The following is a 26,652-nucleotide window of genomic DNA, read 5'->3' on the forward strand; positions in this document are numbered from 1 at the left end:
TCCTTCCGATCATTGCTTTTAGCCAATGAGCAAATGTGAAGAGCAGACTTGTGGCAATATATAAGGGCTGAATTTACAATATTAGTTAAGCACATACTTTGTCCTGATTGCTGAAATCAGTACCGCAGCTTATCGAGTCTTGTGCCTGTCTGCAGGCAGCAGCCATGCCTCGAAGACGCCACCGTTCCGAAAGCTGCGACTCGCACAGCTCATCAGACAGCAGCTACCAGCACAAGCGCAAGCGGCTTGCAAAGACGTGAGTTGCCCCCTCCCTTTCTGTTTTGGAAGCCTGGCTACTTGGATGGCCGCGTACTTGTGCTAGCGTGGCTCTGGATTGACATCATTCTCAAGATCCTTGAAGCATGTATCTGGCAATGGGTGTTTCATCTGTCATCTAGTCTGTAGTATCAAATGCTATTTTTCCTTTTTTGTTGCGCAAGAACATTTTTAATTAATAAAGTACTTGTGCTAGGGTGCAGAGTTGGCACATCTATTGTGATGCTTTAATGTTCGCTTTTATTTTGGGAAAGTTCACTAAAATATGACCTGCATATTAGAATTGACTGTGAAAGCAAAACTGCGATTACTAGTGTCCAAATCTCTTGCATACATGTACAAGTTACTAAAAAAAAAAGTAACAAGTTACTGAGTAACTGGGGGAGGGGGGAGGCCTTAAAGTGAGTAGAGTACAAATTTTGTTTTAAAAATTACTTGGATAGAATACTTATTAAAAAAGAGATTAACTCATTACTTGCAAGTTATATATGTCTATAGAACAATAATCCAATCTAACATTACAGAAATGGTATAATTGTCCTTAAAAATTATATTTTCTTCGAAATTTGAATCACAACTTGCTCCTGTTTGTTATGGGGTAGCTGTCACTGAAAAGTATTGGCAAAAGAAATGGGAGCTTGCTTTTATGGATGCACAAAAACGAGACCTATTACAGCTGTGGTTTCACTGTTAAAAGTGCACTTTCAAAAATTTGATAGGGTCTAATGCACCTTCGTTAGGTTTGTGTAAATAAAGGTACAGCACACAGTGACAAGTTTCAGAAGACATTCAACTCAACTTAATACTGCATGGTCTTCGTGTCTAAATCTAAAATGTGTCTTGCGCAATATCATCATGTAACGAATATATTGTAAGCCAGTTATGACCATAGTCTAACATAATGCTTATAATGTAGATATTGTCGTGTGTGATGAAAGTTTGTTATAATGAGGTTCGACTGTTATTTCTGTGTGCTTTAGTCAAAGTTGCAAGATTGTGTCACCAGTGCTGTTGTGTAAGCATTTCTCTGCTGTAATATTCAATACATTTATGGGCAAGTGAAAACTCTGATATAATGGAATTGGAATGCATTATCCTGCAAATAATAGGCTATGCACCATCCATACGGCGAAGCACATTTGGAAGAACCTAATGTGCCACCGGACCCAGCGCGATGTAATGTGAGGAGTAAGCCAGTGAAAACCTATAACCTACCGAGTGCACCTTGTGTAAACCTTTTTACATACTTATTAATCAGCGCGAAAACAACAGAAGACAGAGTTGGAAGAATATAGGACGAGCACTGGCTAACAACTGCAGTTTATTGAACAAGATGCTAAAAAAAAACACAAGCCAACTACAGTGAAACCTCGTTAAACCATAGTTGGCCGAAGCTCGGAAAAAGTGCGTACTAAACAGTAGTACTGCTTAACTGAAATAGCATGAGATCGCCCACTTACCTGTCAAAAACGGCACTCGGAGAGAGTGCGACGAAAAGGGGAAAAAACATGTATTTATTCACTTCGTGCTACAGAAGTTATTTTCGTTTGATGCCGTGCTGGCCTAACAGCGACGACAGCGGCCTCAAACTTGCTGAAGCTGTGAGCCAGCTTTTCAGCCAGCCTCCTCTGCTCGGCAAACATTTGCATGGCAGATTCCTCGTTGGCATTCCATATTCTCCGTGCACGTGGGTGGTAGCACTGTAGAAGTCGTGGGGCGCCTTTTTCATTGTGGGGTGCTGTTCTCGTCGCGACGATTGCATTCATGAGGCTAATGTAATGCGCAGCTTCTGCCACTGCTGGGCCAGAATCGCCCGTGCTGTCGCTTTCCATGTCGTCCTCATCACTGTCGGTAGTCGACACTTCGGCAACAACAGAGGCATTGATGACGAAAGGTTGAACCTCGTAGCTGTTATCTCTTCGCGGTCCCAGCAGCGCTGCCGAGCAACTTCTTCGCATTCAAAGTGCTGTCAACAGTAGATGCCTGTCACGTGCCAGCGCCGACTTCGTGTCACGTTCGATAGCACGAACAATGTCAAATTTTTCTTTTATGCTGTGCACCCAGTGTCTTTTTTATCTGAGCTTTGGCATGACGCGTGTCCTTGTTTGCACAACGCCACAACGCTTTCTGCCTTGGTGCCGAAATGACGTTGCTGTTGATGTGGCTTCACGCACAAACGCACAGGACGCTGTTGTTATGATCTCTGAGGCTTGTTCTGCCGGGCCGCCTGATGGAGATGATGCACAGCCATGCTTGCACAATGAAAAGTGGAAACACTACGTGTTAACTGATAGTACGCAATAAGCTGGTACGGTTTATGCGAATACAAAACACATTATGTTCAATGGCCGCTGAGTAGGGGATTTCACTTTACTATAAAATGAGAGTACTGTTTAAGGGGGGAAGAGGGGTATTGAAACTTTTTATTTCTTGACTAAATCTAATAAAAATTGTCACCTAGACAGAGTTATTGATGCTAATTTCAAAAATATAATTACCGTATTTACTCGCATAATAGGCGCACTCACATAATAGGCACACCCCCAGTTTGGTCGCGGAAAATCTGATTTTTTTATTTCCGCGCATAATAGGCGCACCCCAAACTTGGCACTGTGATCAGTACCGCATTTACACGATTGCAAGCCGACGCCCTCCTGCCCCTCCATCTCGGGTGAAAAAAAAAAAAAATGCACGCACATTCCACAACCCAAGCTTATCAGTGCATTTGCTGGACTACTAGTCTCATTAGTGTTGCTGCCGTTGCAGCTACTGAGGGCCCACAGCGCATACAACATCGCGAAAACTCTTCCATTAACTACCGACACCCCCCTCCCCGAACCGCTGCGAAGCCAGCGAGCACGACGACCTAACACGTCCGTAGAAACAAAAGAAAAAGAAAATGCACCAACGAGCGAAAAATAGTTCTTCCATCAACTATCGATAACATCCCCCTCCCCTCCAAACCGCCGCGCGGATGTAAGCTTTTCGCTACCTTCGCTTAGGCAGCTCGGAAAGCTGGGCGACTCGGAGGCCGGGCGACTCGACACAAGCGACAGTGCCATCGCCATCAATGCTCTACACAGGCTGACACAGGCAAAGAAAAGACAAAACGCCACATCTCGCCATTTTGCAAGCGGTGTGCAGTTCGTGTGGTCGCGTGTTCCGCAATGGGCAAGTACGGCAGCTACACGGCTGCATTCAAACTGAAAGCTGTGCAGTATGCACTCGAGCATGGGAACCGTGCTGCAAGCAGGCTTTTCAGTGTTGGAGAAACAAGCATTCGCTACTGGCGAGGTCAGCAAGAAAAACTTCAGGTCACAAAAAAGTCGCGACGGGCCTTCCGCGGTGCAAAGTCGGGAAAGTATCCGCAAGTGGAAGATCAACTAGTTGGGGCGTTCGACAGGACAGTTGTGCAGAGTCTCTCGACATAGTGCAGACTGAGGTGCACAGAATTGCCCGAGCGCAGGGCATCGAAGCGAAAGACTTCAAAGCAAGCTCCGGATGGACAACGCGCTTCATTCGACGCCACGGACTTACCCTGAGGAGGCGCACAACGTTGTGCCAGCGCTTGCCCTCAGCATACGAGGACAAGGTACTTGAGTTTCACCGTTTTGTCGTACGGCTCCGGCAGCAAAAAAACTTCATTTTGTCACAGATAGGGAATGCAGATCATACTCCTCTCTGTTTCGACATGCCGAGAAATACAACAGTAGAGGAAGAAGGTGCACGCAGTGTGCTTATTTGAACATCTGGCGCAGAAAAACAAAGGTGTACTGTCATGTTGGCAGTGACTGCGGATGGGCGCAAACTACCACCTTATGTTATTTTTAAGGGGGGAGGCTACCCTGGAGACCAAACTTTCTTATTTTTAAAGATATCCAGATGAAACTTTCAGGGTACGTTCACACCACCGAACTATGAGGAACTGCAAAGTTTCTTGAAGATATGTTTATTAGTTCCAGAGTCATGGAGGTCTAACTAGGTGATTCATGTATATGCCTGAGGAAGAGCCTGGAGAAATGCCAGGAAATCGTAGGAAGCTGAAATTCACTGTGTAGATTCCTTGATAGATATCCCAGGGGGCTAAAGAGCCCTTTTCTTTAATTTCCCCTCCAAAAAAATTTAAGACAACTTTGAATTTGATGTAACCAGTAATGACCACATTCATCAAAAATTAATTGCTTATTATAAATTAACTGCACCAGCTTTCAAAAAAAGAAGCCTGTTACCCCCTGGCAAAGTCATTCAGGAACAGTATAAAAAAAAAACGGCATACAAATCTGAAGAGCACCCGCCGTGGTTGCTCAGTGGCTATGGTGTTTGGCTGCTGAGCACGAGGTCGCGGGATCGAATCCCGGCCACGGCGGCCGCATTTCGATGGGGGCGAAATGCGAAAACACCCGTGTGCTTAGATTTAGGTGCACGTTAAAGAACCCCAGGTGGTCAAAATTTCCGGAGTCCTCCACTACGGCGTGCCTCATAATCAGAAAGTGGTTTTGGCACGTAAAACCCCAAATATTATATTATTAAATCTGAAGAGCGGTTCTTGAGATATCGCCTTCCCCAGCACCACTACTAGTGAAAAAATCCATTCCGAGAAAACAGGCCTTAAAGTTGAACACAGGTGTTTTTTTATTAGAAAGCTCCTGCGGAGCTTCTAATTAGCTCTTGCGGCTCCAGGCACACTCAGTGTGTCGGATTTTCGACTGGCGACAGCCGAAAGCACAGTTCCGCCGCTGAAAAGCGTCTACGCAGTCGGCACTCGCTGCGGGAGATCGGAAGTTCCATGCTCGTACAAGACGCATATCGTGCTCCTGTGCACCGAACATCTGCACTGTCTTGGGCTTTGCCGGCATCACGTGCAGCGAAGAACTAGAGAGAAAATAAAGCTGAGCAAATAATCTAAAAGATAGCGCAAGGCGATGAGCAGCGCGCGAGCTCATGTTGAGGCGGATGGAGGGGACGGAGCAAGGGGCAACAACGATGCGAGCGTGGCATCAAAGGGAGCAGCCGCCGCCCGCGCAGCAGCCAATGGCAGGCGCGCTTGGACGTGCTGCTCCGGCCAATCAGCGCTCCGCATCACATCGCGGGAAAATGCCAATAGCGCCTCAACCGCGCCGATGATTCCATTTTGCAAGGCGGCAAAATAGAGACAAAGAATCCACGGTCAAAACGACACCAAGATGGCATGGGCAGGCCGCATGGGCCGGGAATGGCGCGCGAAGTTTGACTTCATTTCGGCATTTGCGCGCATTTCTTGGGCCGCGGTGGCCTCAAAAGTAGCATTATTTTTGGTACTTTACGGTTGAATTAGGTGCTGCTAATTATGGAACAGGTAGTTTATGAGACATACAACCCAAAAATATGATTTTTCAAAAATCGACTTTTTCGCGATTTTTCGGTTTTCAAGGGCTGCGTCCCCCCTTAAGAGAAAGACGCTCCCAAAGAGAAATTTCCCTCGAGACATCTACGTGAGGGTCCAGGAGAAAGGTTGGATGTCCGCGTAATTGATGGTGGACTGGGTCAAGACCGTCTGGGCCGGGCGGCCTGTTGTATCCGGCCATGCTCGTTTTACAGTTTTCGCGGGCACCTTGTAGATACAGTTTTCGCGGGCACCTTGTAGATACAGTTTTCGCGGGCACCTTGTAGAATGTGTACGAGAGAAGTTGTCAGAGCTGCGTACAGATATTGCCGTGATTCCGGGAGGCCTCACTTCCGTGCTGCAACCTTTGGACGTTTCCCTAAATAAGCCTTTTAAGGACAACGTTCGAAGGCTGTACACCAATTGGATGGCTGGAGGAAGCGTCGACTAACCCCCGGTGGCAAAATTAAGAGGCTGCCTATGGAAATGTGCGAATGGATCGTGGAAGCTTGGCGAGAGATCTCCGATGATGTCGTCAGGAAAAGTTTCAAGAAGACTGGGATCTACAATGCACTGGATGCGAGCGAAGACGACATGCTGTGGAGCTCAGACAAAGAAGACTAGTCTCCACCTGGCGGTGATGAGGATGTTCTCTTGGACTCGGACTCTGAATAGTCTTAATGAATTTTACGTGTGTGTTCAGTCAATGTCTCTCGCCTGTTCATTAAAAGGTAAGTAGGTAGCTCTTATTTTCCCTTTTATGCTGGATTTATTGGTAAATTATGTGAGAGTAGCCATATTCCTGACATATCTTAAAATTTAAAGCGCGAGAATGCAGTTTAAAAAATTTTTATAAATTTTACCCCGCGTAATAGGCGCACTCCGAACTTTGAGCCGGATTTTCTGAAAATAAAGTGCGCCTATTATGCGAGTAAATACGGTACTTTTTAAATTGACTGAGGGGTTCTAGATATAATTAAAGTTAATGGCCTATTGTTTATTGGAACAATGGTAAGATGAGTATCAGCCAGAATGTTTATAAAGACATATGGCTGGATACTGTGAAGTGTAAGGCACACAAGTGTAGGACCACTTTTTTTATGTTGCAGGTATTACCAATTTTACAGCAATTTGAAGTCCAATCTCCAGACATGACTATTATGTGATCCAATTAGTATCCTGATTTAAAAATTTACAAGAGCAAAATTAAAAATCTGCTCCTAGCACTGTGTAGTACACACATGTAGCTACATGCCGCTGTTAAAGTTACGATTCTATGTGCCCTGAAGACAGATAGCGCTTTGGCAAGTTTAGGAAACGCCAAAAATGAGATTCTGAGAAAACTTGAAAAAACAAAATGAGCTTATTTTTATTACAGAATACCACAACATATTTGAATATTTAGAAGCACTGTTGCATTAGTACCCTCCAGGAATATAGTCAGTCTGGCTAGAGTCACTACGGTGATGCCTTCTGAGCACCTGCTGCAAATTTTCAGCAGATGCATGCTTGCGTGCACATGCTTGAGCTCGTCGGCGATCTTTTTCCATCATGTGCTTGGTCATCTGGTGGCCAGAGCTTAGCTGCAGTTCTTTAAGTATCGCTGTGGAGGCTTTTTCATTTCCCGCATTGAACTTCATGACGGCCTCCGCCACTGCCGCTTGCACAGCAAACAGTGATGCATGCTTTTCCTTTGGGGCAAGGTTCCATATCATTGAATGAAGAAACTCATTATTATTCTGGGTTTTTCCTCTTGTGCATCGCAGAAGTAGTTCATTAGACAAACGTTCATACAAAGGAAGAATCGCCTCTCATACATGGGGTGGCGGCAGATTGTAACGGTGCTTTCGAGTTGGCTCCCCTTTGGCCTTTGCGGCATTTTGGCGACACCATGAGTTTGGGCCTTCTGGACACAGAGTGTGATTTGAAGTCACGTCATTCGAAGTAACATGGTGGTATGTTGCCATGACTGCTCTATGCATGGCCTTTACATCACCTTTATGTGACTTCAAGGCCCAGCCATAATAGCGACTCAGCTTGGTAATTAAGTCGCCAGTTAGTTTACCTTTGCCACCAAGGTTCTTGGTCTCAGAGGTCTTCTGTTTTGAAATTAGAGTGCGCACTGGCACTGCGCAGTGCGAGTGCGCTGTGCCACCCATTCTCTTGTGGACGTGGTTCACACAGTCTTCTTTCTCAACTGGTATGAACCCGTGCACTCGGGCTTCTTCTATGGCAAGAAAAGTGCTGCCATCACCATCTGATAACAAAGTTGTGTACCGCAGCCCATGCTTTTGCAGTGACCTTTGAAAAAGGATCAATGCAGCCTCAACTTCCATCTCACCAGCTTTCTTATCAGTGTTTTTTTGGCATACATGGTCTTCCTTCCAGGCCTGGTAGGTCGGGTCATCATCCTTTGGTGCCCGTGCGCACCCAGCACAAAAGTTGCTGAGCACGACAAAATCGAGGACAAAGCCTGTTAACAGCTCTATCACTGTCCCAACGCCTATATGGGACGAATGGCCCCGTGTCATCCAGGAGCCATCGTGTGATATGGCAATATTATTTGTGCTGCTGATCTGCAGTTCACGATGTAAATCTCGGACTGACTGCGCACATGTCCCCATCAACTTTTCTGTAGGTTCAGTCGCCGTGGGTGCGAGTTTTGTTTTCAGGTGCTCCTGCCACGTTTTTTTGTGCATGCCCCTGTGCGATATGTTCATGGCCGCAAAAATGTCATTTAGGGTGGTTTGTCGGTTTCCAGTACTCTGCATTGTGCGCGCAGCAATGATGTTCATCACGAACGGCCTGACCTTTGCTTTGCCGCTTACACGCGGCGAGCTCCACCCTTCCACAACATCGCCGCAGTCCGCGCACACAGCAGCTAACTTCATGGCAAGGCCAAAATCCCGCTCACCTTTTTGCACTGTGACGCGACCACCACAAACCGCGCACTTACAATTCACAGACGCCAGTAGCGCATTCAAACAGTCGAAACTTGCGATGAAGAAGCTCATAGCCAGTTCATTTGTCCCTCCAGCAGTGTCGTCAACGCGATCTAGCAGCTCCGATTTTCGGTCAGTAGCAGGTGTTGACGCTAATGCTTGAAGTTTTCATTGGGCTTCACTGTCCATATGCCGCAATACTTCCGGCTGCAGAATAGTTGTATCGTGCCGAAACGTCGATGAAACGCGGCCATTGTCAGGAGCGCTTCGTGAAACTAGGCCTAACACTCCTCCGGCGTCGCTCGACTGCGGGAGCGGGCCGTTATCGCTGTCATCGGGAAGCGGCGCGGTGGAGAGTCGTTTCTCGAAGTTGTAGGGCGACTTCCTCTTTCCTTTTTTTTCCAAATTTATGCTTCGTAGCGAACCTTGGAGTCGAGGTCGACATCGCTGCCAGCGTGGGAAAACTCGTTGGCATGCGCAGCGGCCGCGGAGTGATGCAGACGACGCCAGTCTAGCCAGTGGTGTGGCTAGCTGAGGGTCCCGTGCCTTCGTTGACCAATTACAGCTCTCATTGGGAATTTTTTTTAAGGCGGAATTTCTTCACTGCCAACGTGCAGACGGAGCCAGTGATGGCGGGAAAATGAAGACGAGAGACTGCTCTTTCAAACGATATACAAGTCGGCGGGACCAAACAACTGTGGGGGCCGTCACGCGCCGTGGAAAAAGTGCTTTTTTACAGAAACTTTGGCTTGTATTTAGCTGACACTGGTGCCAAAAATTTATATTACCACTGAAATATCGATTTAGAATGCAAAATTTGGCAGAGTGGTAGAATAATAGTTGGAAATTCCGAAAATACCATTTGCGAAATATCGATTTTTTTTTGCGATTTCTTGGTCTCTAAAACCCGTGACCCCCCTTAAGCGGGTACAGTTTAACAAGGTTTTACTGCATGCGCAGGAAATTTAAGTCGCCTGGAAATAGTTACTGAGCAAGTGCGTTTCACAATGTAACAAAGCGATAGATGGCTTAGATAAGCAACCTCCGCGCAAACTTTCTATATGGAAGGCTTCGGCAAGTTCACAAGCCTTTCTGTCTTTGCGCACATCAGGCACAAAGGCAGAAGGGCTCGTGAACTTGCTGCTCCTAGCACCTTCCATATAGAAAGTTTGCCCGAAGATTGCGTATCTGAGCCATCTATTGTTTTGTTTGATAGTGAAATGCATTTGCTCAGTAACTATTTCCAGGTGTGTCTTGCACATGCAAGTAAGTGGTTGGTTTATTCACGTTTTCTTTTTTGAGCGTCTTGTTCAATAAATTGCAGTTAGCCAGAGCTCGTCCTGTGTTCTTCCAACTCCGTGTCTTCCATCGTTTTTGCGCTGACTAATAAGTATGCATCCTCTCCAACTCTCACATCTTTCTACCCTACCTTCTTACAATGCAAATAGTATCAGTTGTAAAGGTTTTTCATTAATGCTGTGAATAGTTGAGACCTCTGTGCAGATGTCATCATTTACCTGGTTACGCCTACTGCAGGGCAAAGGCCTCTCCCATACTTCTCCAACCACCCTGGCCATGTACTAAATGTGGTCATGTTGTCCCTGCAAACTTCTTAATCTCGTCCACCCACCTAACTTTCTACTGTGCCCAGCTATGCTTCCCTTCCCTTGGAATCCAGTCCGTAACCCTTTAATGGGGGAAGCGGGTTGTGGCGACGAAAAATTTCGAAAAGACGTATCTTTTTATTGCATTTTTGGAACGTACAGCTATCATTGCATCTACATTGTTAATTTCATACTGGTAACATCAGTATTTTAGCCGCAGTGATGCCTTATACGACATGCACTAGCCGAATTTCAGGCGGAACTTGCCACATTTTCAGAAACGCGTGCCTGCTCTTCCACGTATGCTAGCGCGGATGTCTTGGTCTCATTTGAAAGATGAGACTTTTTCCTTCAAATTCCCGCCAGAACGGGCCCCATTCAGCCATTGGGCACTTAGAAAATGCGCGGCAAAAAAAGGTACTAGAATGCCGTTCCTATTCGTCACTCGGTGCACGTGACTTGAGCTTTCCCCCCGATTGGCGGAACTGCATGGCCATTGTCTGTTCCGCGCATTGAGGTGCGCCATCTTGCCCTAGTGTCAATGCGATGTCTGAAACGGAGTGAAAATTTTGAATGCGGCACAAGTTGGGTGCGAGAAAAATGCAACGGATGCTCATCGAAAACTTCAAAAAATGCTGCTCAACAGTGCAAAACGCCCAGGACACCACACCTTCAGCGTCCGATGCCAAAATCGTCTATGCAGCAACGGCAGGCCTAACGACCGCATTGGCTGCTGCGGATACTGTGACAGGTCCGTCTGTTGCGGGCCCTTCGACCAGTGCTCGCGTACGGCAAGATACGATTTACCGGCAACCCTCCGAGTTGGAGGAGGAGGAAGCGAAAGCCAAAGCAGAGCTATCTGAGTTGTCTTTCGCTCCAGCGACAGAGAGGAAACGCGAGTTTGTGGGTGACAGGACCGACAATGCACTTCGCCCGCCTGATGTGACTATCACGTTTACGATTGTGGATTTGAGTGCCGTGAACACTTTATTAATGTTTTCAAACTGCAACATCTGCAATGGTGCCTTAGAAATCGTCCGAGACGAGCGGGAATACGGACTTGCTGTGAAGCTGCGTTGTATGTGCACAAACTGTGGAGAGATTGCGTCAGTGTGGAGCTCGCCGCGTGTTCACAGTGCTGAATGAATGAACCCTTTGCTGTGAACGTTTTGGCTACGTGTGCGTGCCATGCAGGCAACGGGGAACCGACAGGCAGCGTTCAATGACGTTTTCTCATTGATGGGCATCAGCCATCGGGCTCTTCACACGAAAACGTGGCAGAGTTGCTTGAAGACGAAGTTGACGCCAGCGGCCGATTGTGTGGCGCGTAATCTGACCAGCAACTGCGGTCGGTCTGTTCGTGAACTTTACACTGAACTGAACGTGGGTCATACTGGGAACATCGCGGTGTCGTATGACTGGTCATGGGTGACCTGGGGTCATACGTTTCATATCAGCATCGGCACCGTGATAGAGTTGTTCAGCGGACTTTTGCTTGACTTTGTTGTATTGAGCAATTTCTATGCTGTATGCGAGTTGGAGCCTAAGGAGAGTGACCCTTCCTATGGAGCCTGGAAGAATGGCCACAAGTGTCAGAAGAAGACTAATAAGAAAGCTGGGGAGATGGAGGTGGAAGCTGCCCTCACACTTTTCAAGCGATCATTGGAGCGGCACAATCGGCGGTATACAACTGTGCTTTGTCACGGGGACAGCCGCAGTTATCTCGCTTTACAAAATGATGAAGTGTATGGGTATATCCCAATTGAAAAAGAGGACTGCATGAATCACATGGGGACAGCCTTGCGCAATTTGGTGGCAGAACACACGGGCCCTGGACATCAGTCTTGGTGGAAAGGGCCGCTTGACAACAGACTTGATCTCCAAGTTAACCTCATACTGTGGATGGGCTCTGAAGACCCACAAAGAAGATGTAGATGCCACTCAAAATGCAGTGATGGCCACATATCATCACATTACATCAAACAATGATGTGGCTAATCACACTCTTTGTCCATCAGGCCCAAAGTCCTGGTGCAAGCAAAATGCTGCAGCGGCCAAGGGTGAGCTGGTTCCAAAAAATCCTCGAAAGCTTCCTCCTCATGCGTGTCAGGCTTTATGTCCCATATACGAACATCTTTCAGACAAGAAACTGCTGCAATGTTGCCAGCGTGGTAAAACGCAAAATAAGAAGAAAAGCCTGCATTTGATGATCTGGGCACTGGCGCCAAAAGACCGGTACGCTTCTTTATTCATGGTGGAGGTTGCTGTGGCAGAGGCAGTATTAACGTTCAATGCAGGCAATGCAAGGGCCTCAAAGGATATAATGAAAGAACTTTGTCTAAATCCAAGCGAGCAAAGTCGCACCCGCATGGCCGACAAGGATAGGCGTCGAATGGCAGCATCAGCCAAGAAGCGCAAAGCATCAGAAACTTTGCACCAGTCCCTCAAGAAGCGGCACACAGGGGCTGGGAGTCAGCAGGGCTGCATGCCTGGTGCCTACTGAGCTGTTCCAGCTGTAAATTTGTAAATAAAATAGGGTTTTGCATGTTTTCTCACTTTTTTCAAAACATGTTTTTGGGTCACTTCACTAGACACTGTCGGAGTGATATCTCGTGATCTAGAACATCTAGAGCACTAATTCTTTCTTTAGCAGAAAGCCTAATCTGCATATTACAAAGTGCTGAGAGCAGAATTTCAAATTTGTGCGCATGTATATTTCCATATTATTAATTTTCTTTTGGTGTGGTAGCCTTAGGTCAAGGAAAGAATTTTGATCACCTGCAGAATGGCTAATTAGAATTTCATTTGAAAATGTTTTGCAGCATTGCAGTTATTGCACATTATAGTATCTAGCTATGCAATAATATTCACTTTCTGCTGAATAGTTTTTTCTCCATTGTCTCCGGAAACAATAAAGTGGCAGCACTGTCAATCTCCTGAACTAGTGGACCTACAAGAAAAATTATTGTATATTTGAAATCCGCACGGAAAACTAAGTAAGCTTGTTTATTTTCATCAGATTTGACCATAAGATGCAGGAAATAATCTCCACAACCCATGTCCCCCCTTAAGACCATCGGTTATCTTCCCTCCACATCACGTCCTGCCCATGCCCCATTTTTTTCTTGATTTTAACTAAGATGTCATTAACTCGCATTTGTTTCCTCACCAAATCTGCTCTTATCTCTTAACGTTACACCCATCGTTCTTCTTTCCATAGCTCGTTTCATCGTCCTCAATTTAAGTAGAACCCTGTTCGTAATCCTCCAGGTTTCTGCCCCGTACGTGAGTACTGGTACGACACAGCTGGTTATAAACTTTTCTCTTGAGGGATAATGGCAACCTGCTGTTCATGATCTGAGAATGCCTGCCAAACGCACCCCAGCCCATTCTTATTCTTCTAATTATTTCAGTCTCATGATCCGCATCCGCGGTCACCACCTGCCCTAAGTAGATGTACAGTCGCAAACTGATTTTTCGGACTCCAAAAATTCGGAATTGCTTGATTATTCGGTCTGCTTCGCGGCACAGCCATTCTCGCCATAGACCGTAATTATAACAACTGCCGAAAGTTCGGACACCTTGCAACCTATCCTCTGATTTTTCGGACACTCCTTGAGCCAACTAGATCGAGAGCACCATGCACCGACTCTGACCGGTGCACGGTTCGACTTGCTGAATGCCATTTTTGTTTTGAACGGAGCCTCCTTGCTGCCCCACGAAGTGGCGCTACTGCAAATCCCCACTAATCATCATCATTTCAGCCTCGTTCGATAGTGGCTACAGCAGTTCCAGTCTCAGCTTAGTAAGCCATGTCAAGACTAGCCAGCAGCTGATTTGTTTCTTTCTTCGTGCATGACGCTGCGAGTAGGCCACATTTTTCGTTTGTGCGACTGGTATCAGCATGACGGCGTGGTGGTGTTTGCTTTGTGTGATGTGTCGAGGTTGCGGTGATCCAACGCGGCATACGGAAAGATCGCGTCAAGTGTCCAATGGCGCCGGGAGGCCTAGGATGTGTTGCCTCCTGACGTGCTCCCTGCTGACGCCGAAATTGTTCTGCCGAGACCTGCGCAGTGGTTGCATTGCGATTCCGGACACCGTCTCATTTTACAGTTTCACAGGTGCTGACACTGCTGTACTGACATGCGCAGAACTCGACAACGGCGAGATCATTCATCAGGTTTCTGCTGCACTGCCGGATGATGACTTTGAGTCGGAAGATTACGCACCATGTGCTACGCTGCCGTCGCATGCGGAGCATGTACAAGCAGTGACTGTGCTTTGAGCCACCTATAGTGACCGTACGACCCTCTCCGATTTTCAGCCTTATTTGATTGCGCGTAAAGGGAACAGCATGCAATGGCACATTCACGATTTCTTAAGCCTGCTGCCGAGCCCAAATAAGTGCATGGAAAAAAAGGATTTCTTTTTTTTTTCTTAATCTGCTTTTTCGGACACCTGTTTATTCGGACATTGTGCAGTACCTGTGAGGTCTGAATAAACGGTCGGCAACTGTATTCCCTTACCACTTCCAGTGCCTCGCTACCTATCGTAAACTGCTGTTCTCTTCCGAGACTGTTAAACATTACTTTAGTTTTCTGCAGATTAATTTTCAGACCCACCCTTCTGCTTTGCCTCTCCAGGTCAGTGAGCATGCATTGCAGTTGGTCTCCTGAGTTACTAAGCAAGGCAACATCCTCAGCAAATCGCAAGTTGCTAAGGTATTCTCCGTTAACTTTTATCCCCAATTCTTCCCAATCCAGGTCTCTGAATACCTCCTGTAAACACGCTGTGAATAGCATTGGAGACATCGTATCTCCCTGCCTGACGCCTTTCTTTATTGGGATTTTGTTGCTTTCTTTTTGGAGGACTACGGTGGCTGTTGAGCCGCTATAGATATCTTTCAGTATTTTTACATACGGCTCATCTACACCCGGATTCCGTAATGCCTCCATGACTGCTGAGGCTTCGACTGAATCAAACGCTTTCTCGTAATCAGTGAAAGCTATATATAAGGGTTGGTTATATTCCGTATATTTCTCTATCACCTGATTTGCAGTGTGGATATGGTCTATTGTTCAGGAGCCTTTACGGAATCCTGCCTGGTCCTTTGGTTGACAGAAGTCTAAGGTGTTCCTGATTCTGTTTGCAATTACCCTCGTAAATACTTTGTAGGCAGCGGACAGTAAGCTGATTGGTCTATAATTCTTCAAGTCTTTGGCGTCCCCTTTCTTATGGATTAGGATTACATTAGCATTCTTCCAAGATTCCAGTACGTTCGAGGTGATGAAGCATTGCGTATACACGGTGGCCAATTTTTCTAGAACAATCTGTCCACCATTCTTCAACAAATCTGCTGTTAACTGATCCTCACCAGCTGCCTTCCCCCTTTGCATAGCTCTAAAGGCTTTCTTTACTTCTTCCGGCGTTACTTGTGGGATGTCAAATTCCTCTAGACTATTCTCTCTTCCATCATTGTCATTGGTGCCACTGGTACTGTATAAATCTCTATAGAACTCCTCAGCCACGAGCTATCTCATCCATATTAGCAATGATATCGCCGGCTTTGACTCTCTTAACGCATACATCTGATTCATGCCTATGCCTAGTTTCTTCAGTGTAGATCTAAAAACTGTAAAGTGTTTGTTTAAAGTAGTGACTACATGTAAGGCATTGGCATCTACAGTATGATCTTTATTCTCAACCAATCAAAATGAAAGCATAGACATGTGCTTTCTGCCTCGCATCTGCTGACCAAAATTGTTGGCGTGGGATGCTGCGTTAGGTGCAGAAACTGATTTCTGGAGCAAATTGAAATATGTAATACGACATTTACACGACTATAACAAGGCCCCAAATCTAATGTGCACCGAATTTTTGTGGGCTTAAAGTAGGACAATAAAAGTCAATTTTGCCCAAAGGTCAAAGCATTGATTGCGATAGCAAATTATTGGGCAGCTATAGGCAATAAAGTTAGTAGCTTTATTTGCTGTATAAACTTGCGTAAACATTCACTTACTAAATTAACAATGACGGTGTCAAATGTACACAAGCAAACATGAACACACCTCGCTCGGTGATGGTGGACACTTGCTGTCAGAACGCTGGCGTGGTGAAGAGTGGCGGTGAGGGAATTCCCCCCCCCCTCCTTCGTGGCTGGCTTTTGCTTCATTGTGAACCAGGTGCGCAAGAACACAGTGTACACAAGGCCATCAGCTATATCAGGTCGGCTAGTTTTTGAACCCAGCAGCTCCAAGAAAGCTGGCACAATGACCGGCAGCCGCTGCAGTAGAAGTAGAGATGCGCTCTGCCCCTCCCTACCCTCCTAGAGCTCATGCACATCTCTGTGCTCTCCCCTTTGCGGGCAAAAAAGGTGGCAAGCACCCTACCTGCCTTCCTTGTGTGTGCGAGAAAATTCTGCCGTGACAACCCTTCTTAGCTCACCTTCGCATATTTTCCCTCGCACCTACAGCGTATGGCATGGGGCCACAATCTTATCACACTTCCACTTTATATGGAACCCCACAGCAAAGCCGACAGCTGAAATTCACGTGGAGTATCCATATAAGTGCTATCCCAATAATAAAGGTGCACCTGAATCCAGCACGCACCTGAATGTAATATATATTCCCAATTTATAGACTCTTCATGCAGTACAGTAATACCTTGTTAACTCCAAATAGTAGAAGCCGAAAAAACATTCGGTAAGCAGATTTCTGAGATAAAGTTGTGAAAATTGTAATGAGAAGTAGAGTTCTTTCGAAAAAGTTCATCACTGCTGACCAGCTTTTCAACGAGAGCTTCTAAACTGGCTTTTCAGAAAGGTTTCAAAGAAAAAATAAAATTGTACCAGAGATGTCAACCAGCTTCGTTATACAGCACTGTCATTTTATTCAGTGCAGAAAAACTGCGTAAGGCTGATCTGCTTTGCGGTAACACTTTGACCTAGAAAGGCATCCTCTAGCTGCTTCACACATTGCACGAGCTGATTGTTCCCACTTATTCAACTTTATTTCGCAGTTAGCGAAATAAAGTTGTCGGCACCTCTTGAGGTCTTTGACTGTCACCACCTTCACCGTCCCCTCCGTTTGTAGTCATTCCAGTGATTCCAGCAACAGTAAATTCACCCGTTCATCCTGCCCAGATAGCGCCTACTCGTGAAGGCTCACGTCACTCTGTGGCACCATTTGTGGTAAATCTGTGCTGCGTGCGTTTTGTATGCGCTAAGCAGGCAGGATGTACCGGAATGCAAGTGGCATGTGCGTTATTATTCTACCTTGCGTAGAAAAAAAAATTCATCCTACGTGCATTGCATAGAGTAAAATTAAAATGTAAATCGCACCTCTGATGGTAAATCATGTGCATTGCATAAAGCGAACAAAATGAACTGCATCAAGCGTCAGTGGCGTAGCCAAAAATATCGTTCGGGGGAGGTAGGGGGAGAGGGGGGGCTCTTATTGCAGCTCGACTTCCTCGTTATGAATTTGTCGAAGGATGAAATACATGAATAATAACTGCATTGCTATTGCCAAAGATGCTGCAAACGAATTCTTGAGTGCTATGCACTGTGAAGGCAAGTAAAATATGTATTTTTTCATGAAAGAATATACTCGTATGTCCCAAAAAATTGTACCCTAAAGAACTGATATCAATTATGTTTTTTGTCTATTTAATAAGTAAAGCAAATATCGCACGAACTTTAGAACTATATCAGTTCGAAACCAGCAAAGCAGTGCATGCTGCTGATATGAAAACAGAGGCCATGAAATGAACACGTTGAGGACAAATGTTTTAATGAAACTTTGCCATACAAGAACCTCGTTTGCATTTTGTACAAATGCAAAGGCCAGGGAAAAATCTCAATGATGCTGTCCTTTGTTCCAATGTATTGTGCAGGAGCAGCTTTCACCGGTCGTGTGTTGTTATTGCACCGAAATTATGGTCGCAACAGAGAGCAATATAAAATGCAGGAGTTCTGCAAAATATATGAGGGAAAGTCAAATGAAAGTGAGCCAATGCGAATATATGACAAACGCGTACTTTTAATACAGTAGTGTCCATGACCATTTAGACGTTTGTTCCACTGACTGAGTCGCCTGATTTCCTGTCTCATAAAACTCTTTGGGTTGCTGCTTCAAAAAGTCTGTAACTGACTCCTTCACGTCATTGCCTGACGTGAGTCTGGTTCCCTTGAGCTGTTTCTTCAATTGCCCCAAAATCTGGAAGTCGCCAGGTGGTGGGTCTGGAATGTATGGCGGATCTTGCAGCGTTTCCCACTTGGACTTTGCCAGTTTTGTGTTAACCACATCAGCGACGTGGGGACAGGCATTGTCGTGGAGCAAGGTGACCCCATTCATCAATTTTCCTCGTCGTTTGTTCTTGATTGCAACCCGCAGCCGATGCAGCGTTTCACAATATTGGAAACGATTGATAGTTTGTCTAGATTTAGCAAATTTGATCAGTACTGGCCCCTGACGATCAAAAAAGAAAGTCAACAAGTTTCCGGTGGAACTGACACCCTTTGTCTTCTTTCGGGTAGTGAATTCGAATGCTTTCACTGTAAACTTTGCCGTGGTGTTTCAGGCCCGTAGTAGTGGCACCATGATTCGTCCCCGGTCACAATTACAGACAAGAAATCCTCGCCCTCATTGTGATAGCAGATCAGATGAGTCAAGGCAGCGCCGAATTTGTCTTCTGGCGGTGGTTCAAAATCTTGGGCATCCATTGCATACACAAGAGCCGATAACCGAGATGGTCATTAATTATGGTGTGAACCGAACCGTGGCTGATGTTCACACGCTCTGCCTGTTTATCAATGCATATCTTCCGTTCTTGTCTAATCAGCTCATCAACCTTAGCAATTGTGTTGGGGGTGATTGCACGGCGACTTCCACCCGGTCTTGGATCGTATTTGCAACTGTCACGTCCTTCTTCGAACAGTTTGCCTAAATGCTTCACAGTGGCCAATGAAATGCAATGTTCAATGTACATGGCAGCCATCCGGCAACTGATTTCTTTGTGAGAGACACCTTCATTCTTCGTGAGAGACACCTTCACAGCTGTCAAAAACACCACGCTGTTCAACATTTGGAGTGTCCATTATGTCGTGCAGTCGTGTTCAACATCAGTGTACGAGAGCAATAAAGAACATTTATCCTCACACCTGTGTGTCACTTTTTGTAAATGAGGTGCCTGTGTGCTACGCGCTCGCAGATAGTGAACCGAACCATTATTGGGCGGGATGGGGTGGCTCACTTTCATTTGACTCTCCCTCGTACATTAAAAATGCAAAGATGCAATGAAATATACAAATGTGAAAATAAGCTTGATAAATAGCAGAAAGTGTCATTGAACTTTTTTTGTGTATATGTGCTGTTCACTGCACATATACACAAAACCTCGCAACAAGATACTTAAATTATGTATAAGTCTCCCGTAAATCTACGTATCTAAGAAAAAGTCACCATATATAATCTGTCAAACAGGGTAAATATGTTGCACAATCATAGATTCAGAGATCTGAGTACTAAGCCCCCCCTTTCCCTCCACTCCCCTTAACGTATCGCATGCGGCAGTTGGCGACGCGCTTCCTCCTTGCTTTTTTTCTTTTGAGCTCGCAAGACTGAGCCACCATCGTTAGCTCACCAATGCCACCCTCCCACCCCCCACGCTTTCATTCGGGCATACAGCATGCGGCATGCGGTCACGATGTCGCCCTTGGACTTTATATGGAACATGGAAGTGACGGCAGGAATGTGCCTGGAGCGTCCATATAATTGCTATTGCAATAATATAATAAGAGTATCCAGCAACTGAAGCGTCCCATGGCTCATTACTCGGCGCAGAAGAAGAAGTAAGAAAATCTAACTTTCGCCATGCGACAATCCGCTTTTTGCAATGCATTGTGGCGCCATCGTGCAGTGGCCACGAGAAACAATTTGGCAGGCGCTGCTGTGCTCTGCGACAGCCGCCCCGCACAAGACTCGCGACCAAACAAGCAGCGGGTGAGACAAGACCAAAACAGTGTGTATGCGCTGTCATATTTTGTCATCATCAGCTAGCTACGGAGCCCGCTGGTGAATGCTTTGTACCCGGAGGTTTCTGCAGCGTGACAAACGACTGGAAGAAGAGCTTCGGCCATGCTTTACAAGCTCCTCCTAGGCCTGAAACCACTGCAGCTGTGGCGTAAAGTGAATAAGTAATAAAACAGTATGAGTACGTACAAAAACGTATGACTCGAATAGGGCATGAGGTGTAGTTCTTAGGGTCAATATCACTTTTCGCCACGGCATGTATTGCTTTATGGAATAACATAATAATTATGGAAATAATTTATCATGAATAATTTTCCAAAGGCATTCCTTGTCCGCGGCTGCGAGAATGGCGAGAATGGCAAGTCTGGCAAGTGAGTAAAGCAACTCTATTGAAGCTCCGGCGAGGACCCGAACTCGTCGTGCACTCGGCTAGTCCTACGTCGGGACTGGCAGGTCTAGCCCACCAGCCCGGTCACGGGCATGCTGGATAGGCAGGATTTGCTCGTCTAGAACGGGGCTACGCAGACGTGAGTCTCACTCCTCCTTGCTGAACTCGGGGCAACTCGACCCGCGCTCCCGGAGCATGTGTGCTAGACCGGAGGTCTGGCCGCTGTACGGGCTGGCGTCATCGCGATATGCGTCAGGGTAAACCGTGTAGAACAGCAAGACACGGATATGTGCCGGTCCGTAAAAGAGTAAGAGAAATAGCTGACGCCCTATTCCACTGACAAGTGCAGTGCCTGCCACGGCCGTACTCCATTCACTCAGAGGAAAGTCGAGTCCGGCCGTCCTCCTGACAAATCGCTTCGATCCTTATTCGCTAGGGCGCTGCTCATGCGCAGTTCGACGTTGCAAAAGGCAGATTCGCTGTGCCGCAACAATGTCTTTTCTTTCTTTTGTGGGACAGGGGCACCGAAACGAAGAAAACCCGAAGTAAAGCATGTTGGCCACAATCGAATGCCTACTTTGGGCACCAAATGTGGCTACCGAAGGAATATTGAAGAAAACATGAGACGCTTGGTCTGCAGAGAACCATACGCATAGTGCTCGGTATCCTACACCTGTGAGACAAGACTTTCTGGAGAGGTTGCGCTCAAGCAGATGCATTGCAATCCGTCGAGTCCTCACAGTGATGACGGCAAGTGACCATTGTTTCTTTCCTAGTGGAAAGAAACAATGGTCACTCCATTTTCGTCTCCTAGTGGGAAAGCGTCTATAACTCTGCCAGGCGAAAATCCACTCAGCCAGAAAAAAAGGAACGCCTACAAAAGTGCGCCGCGCGATAGTCGAGGCAACACGAGAAAAACGCATGTGCTGTGGCTGACTTTGGGAGCCCGTGAGTAGCGAGAACAAGAAAATTGAAGAGGCTCAATGTGTCCTCATGAATAAAAGTCAAAGTACAAAAAGAAAACATCGGAACATAGTTACCCTTGCTGGCTTTAGTGTCTTGACATGGAAGCTTTGGCACAGGTAAAAAACATGTTGATATTCTTTTCTGTGCATGACGGCAGAAATTAACCACCACAACGCTTCGTCTCATTGGACCTCGCTGTGCGCTTTGTCAACTTGTCTGATGGTGTGTTGATTTGACTTGTCTCGTATGGTCCATTCAGAAAAGTCAATGCACCTTTGGTGTCCAATGTTTATAACAACATTAAACCCACAACGTTCCGGAATTGAGAAATCTAAAGCACCACTTTGAAAATGTCAATGTAGGCACCTTTTGCACAAAAATTTAATGAGAACTTTATACTCGTAAAGTTTCAGAATTGAAATACATGCGCTCCGTAGATACCGCGGCCTCCACGAGATGCCGCGATGGACCCGCTGGCCATCAAAATGCCCTTAAATTTTTGTGCTTTGATGAGGCTCTTTGCGTTATGTGACTCCTGCTGCATGGGCATTGGCACAAAACCCAGCCCAAGTTCACGATGTTTACGCTGAAATGTTTTTTCGAGCATGAAAAAGACATTCTAGACAAAATCCAGGATGATTTCTGGTGCCGGGGGTTTTGGTCGGCGGCGCATGACAGCACGAGAAAATTTCCTGGGGGAGGGGGCTGAAGCCTCATAAGCCCCACTCTTGGCTACGCCCCTGTCAAGCGTGCTATTTTCACACGTCTCTCCCAACCCAGGCACGTACCCAGGGCGGGCCCAGGCCTCCCCCCTAAAGAATTGAGCGGCACAGTCCGTCCTCCCCACCTCCCCGCCACCACCACTCACGCACATTCCTTAAGCACTGCCAAATCAATGTTGACACTTGACAGCTTTTCGATGGTCAACAATTTGCTGCCTATTTCACTCCTTTTGGATGGCAGTAGCCATCGGCATCTCCTGGGCTGTGAAGGGCAGTTTCCTCACCGATTAGTTGCCTGCGCAATTAACTCGAGATGCGTTCAGTTGTCACAATCTGTTCAATGGTCACGTGCATCGCTGTTGCTTCATTAGTTCTTCTTTGTTTAGACCTTAGACCTTCTATGTTTAGACTGATCCAGGGACTAGGAAAGGGATTCGGTTCGTGATTAGCTGGTTTGCATGCTCGAGAAACTAGTTGCGGCCGGAGAAAATACGAGTTTTGTTTAACTTTTCCTTTTAGTTCATTATTTCCTCGAGTGATGGTTTGCCGCGACACTGGCAGATCCTCAGAACCATATACCCGGGGTACGATTTACACAAGGTGAAAAATAAAATAATGCGAGACAGCGTCCATAATCTGTGGGGTTCTCCTCCCGTACTCTTGGGACAAAGGAATGACAACACAATAGTGCAAACAATCACAAGGGCATTTATTGCACCTTTCATGGATTAATGCCTGCTAGCCGAGTTGCTATCCACAAAACATGCCGATTGGCGCGCGACAGATCTAGACGTCCGACTCACCGCGACCGGATAACGAGCGAATATGTTCGCCCCATGCTGGAATCCACTGCCTGGTCGTTCGCGCCTACGGTCACGCGAATGGTGGCGCGCTCGAAGGAGGCCCTGCGAGACTGTCTTGCAGAAGCATGGAACGGCGCACGTGCGGCACGTCTGCGCGGCTTGCCGTCCCCGACCCAAAGAGGGAAGAGCTTTCTCCTTTTCGTGGCCAAGTAACTCCGCCAGTAGGCGGCGTCAGCAGCGCAACACTCCCGCCATCTCTCGCATTGCGCTTCAACCACACCGACCGCTGCGGGCCCCAGGCCACGCGGCGAAGCCGCACCGCAGGAGACGGGAGCTATGCGGGAAAAACAACATATCAGGCGACGCGTAAGAGTCGCGCATCCCCACAAATCAAACCCTGCAATAACCCTTAAACCCATAAGCAATATGACTGTCACTCATTACATCATCTGGTTTTTCCCTTATTGTACAGCACTTTTCGTGCAAAATTGGCGACTGGAAACAAGAGTCGCAAGGAGTTGAGAAATTAAGCGATCTAATAAGGGAGAGAGCCAAGGCAACAGCCAAACAGGAAGGAAAAGTGAAAATTAACAAATTTAACCATTATTTATGAAAATATTTATAGATTAACATCTTTTTATTTAAAAAGGAAGTAGAGAAAACACTGCTGGAAGTGGAGAACAATTCCGTGCGTGTTGAATAACACTTATACAGTTATCAGTCAAGCCGCCTGACGTATCCACTTCTCTGCTGTGCTTATGTAAGTATTTTTGTAACCTGCGGCTGGCGCAGTACGTCTAGAACCGCAGTGTTCTGGCTCTACGCAGTTGTACCAAACTATCAGCGACGCATCGTTAAGCAACTTCCCATATAATTATACGAGTCGGGTTTGGCACTTGGTAGAGCAGCAAACGAGGGATCCAAAAGAACTGTGATTGTTCCACAAATATATATATTTATATTTCTTCCAGAACTACCGTATTTACACGATTGTAAGTCGACTTGAATGTAAGTCGACCCCCCCCCCCCCCCCCATATCGCTTGACCGGAAAAAAAAAAAAAACCCGAGGGCGCATTCGATAACGAAAATTTATTAGTAGCTGACATGGTCATTGGACTACTCGTCTTCTTTAGTGCTGCCATCGTCATCGTTGCTGCGGTCCCACAGCGCGTCGTGGTCCAGCGAAATTTCAAATTTGACAAACGACCGCACCAGCACATTTTGCAGAACAGCAGCCCACGCCAAATGCACCCAAACACACACAGCCGTCAGGGAGGCTCTTTTGACAGGTCCGGTTGGCGTAATTTCGCAGTCTTCTGCCGTCAGCCACTCGTTGTACTCACGGCGGAGCAGAACCTTAAAATTAAGGAGGAGGTCCGGGCTTATTTCATGACCACGTCGCACTTCACTGGCAGGGACCGATCATGCATTTAGCGACGTACGCCGCAAGCTTAGCCTACAGCTCCGGAAAGCTGTAGGCTAAGCCTTCCCCCCCCATGAGTGTTGCATGCACTGTAAGACTCTCAAAAATGTTGAAAAACCCTTCCGAAAAGCGAACAAACACGCGGGATAGCGAAAAGATACGGGTAGGGCCATAGAGCAAACATAAAATTGTAACTACGTTGTAGCTCTCGTTGGTATGGCTTTTTTTGGCTGGGCCATGTTTTGGTTTCGATTGTAAGTCGACCCCCCAACTTCAGACTTTCAAATTTTAAAAAAGGGGTCGACTTACAATCGTGTAAATACGGTAATTAAAAAAACGCTACTATAGTCGGATACAACTTAAATCTGCAGTGAAGCTCCGCCCACGCTCTCATAACCGTCAGCACCGTTCCTCCCGAAGTTGCAAATAATTCGTACTTCAAACACTTCCTGTTACCTAAATAATGCGGTAACCACTAAACATAAAGCTATTAGCGCATAATTTTATACGTTTTCTCTCGCCTATTTTATTCGAATGACGAATGCCTAATTCTTTATTGAACTGAAATAAGATGCTTGCTTCTCTGAAACTATATATTGTCAAGTTTCACTTCAGTTGGCAGTGAAGTTTCATGAGTGAAAAGAGTTAAGCGGTGAAATGAACTGTACCGCAGACTTTTGAAGAGTTAAATGCTCAGACTCCATACACTTTGTCCATGTCTGTTGCACACCTCATTGCTTCCACTGATGAAAAGACTCTTCAAGAACAGCAGACGCTCCCGAGGTATCAAGTACGACGACATTTTCAAAAGGCCGCATGACCACGATTTTGTTTGCTTCTGTGAGTCGCTGGCAGAGTAACACAACCTCGTGTGGTTTGTGTGCCTTTGTTGCCAACTGCTGTTTTTTTTTTTAGGTTGTATTCTACTACAACAATCTTTATTTTACACTTTCGCTTGTTTACTTGTTGGCAGTGTTCTTCCTGCTCGAGTGCATTTGACGTGGTTCCTTGTTTGCCAAGTAAAGGAGAGGTGTATCTCACAGGTGTATCTGTGAGATACACTTTATTTCATTTCTCTTTTGCGGGTTTACGCATCTTTATGGCAAATGTTGGATGCTATTCACATTTGTACTAGTGAAGGTAACCTCCCTACTTAATTTGCATAGAAAAGTTACCTTGGGTTGCCCCCCCCCCCCCCACCCTTCGAAAGAGAATCCTGGGTACGTGCCTGTCCCAACCCATGACGTGCCAAATGGTTGCTTGACGAAGTTATGCCGCTAGGTTCCAACCTGACATTCGGGGAAAGTGTCCGCTTTGTGGTAGGCATGGCAACCTTGCATGAAGCTTGTTAAACGTTCCGGTGGCAGAGTTTTTGTTCCGCTCTCAGACAATTTCAAGATGTCCACAATTTGGCCCAAGAATGCTTCGAGATAAAGGGAAATAAATATGTGGCACGTATGGGAAATGGTTTGATGCCGCGAAAAAGTATTCACTTAGCTGATTTTACGAGATACGAGAGTTCCAGTTATTTATTTATTTCAACATACTGTCAAACCTCTGACAGGGTTATTACCGGAATGGGGTGCAGAAAGAAGCAGTAATAATAGTAATTGTCAGGGGCAGATATGCTAAACAAGTACAGTAAGAAGAAAAAAAATATACATACAACAGCAAGTATGAATATGAGTATTGACAAGCATGCCAGTAGAAAAAACAAATAATCATATAGAGAATACAAATAAATGCTATGACATCAGGCTGATGAGTAGGTATTAAGTGAGTTATGTAACAGCTCAAGGAAATCATCAATTCTTTGCTGTTCGACTACAAGTCGGTCAAGAGTATTCCATTGCTGAATGCATCTAGGGAGACAAGAATATTACAATATATTGTTATTGCACGAATATTCTTGGAGTGTGAGACCATGTGTGTGACATAGGTGCCTTGTTTGTTTAGTTCCGATGTATCTTGTGTGTTCTATCTTAAAATAGTTGTGCAGTAGCATATATAAGAACTTCAGGTGGTGAATATTAACCTTGACTTTGTAGTGAGGGCAAACCTGCATGCTGTAGCAATTCCGTCGGGGAATCAAGGCGTCGATAGCGGTTAAAAATAAATCTAATCGCTTTGC

At 46.1% G+C, this 26,652-nt stretch overlaps 1 protein-coding gene across 7 annotated transcripts in view; it reads left to right on the forward strand.

The window, feature by feature from the left end:
- Window positions 1–26,652, forward strand: part of Doa (CDC like kinase darkener of apricot) — a 119,400-nt gene that overhangs the window by 16,744 nt on the left and 76,004 nt on the right. For all 7 annotated transcript variants that reach the window (XM_075690986.1, XM_075690984.1, XM_075690991.1 and 4 more), the window contains exon 2: window positions 156–256. In XM_075690986.1, coding sequence (XP_075547101.1) covers window positions 165–256 — 92 coding nt within the window. In that variant the 5' untranslated portion in view covers window positions 156–164. The remainder of the gene's footprint in view (window positions 1–155; window positions 257–26,652) is intronic.

Source organism: Dermacentor variabilis, chromosome 4 (assembly GCF_050947875.1).
Source record: "Dermacentor variabilis isolate Ectoservices chromosome 4, ASM5094787v1, whole genome shotgun sequence".
NCBI classification, from domain to species: Eukaryota; Metazoa; Arthropoda; class Arachnida; order Ixodida; family Ixodidae; genus Dermacentor; species Dermacentor variabilis.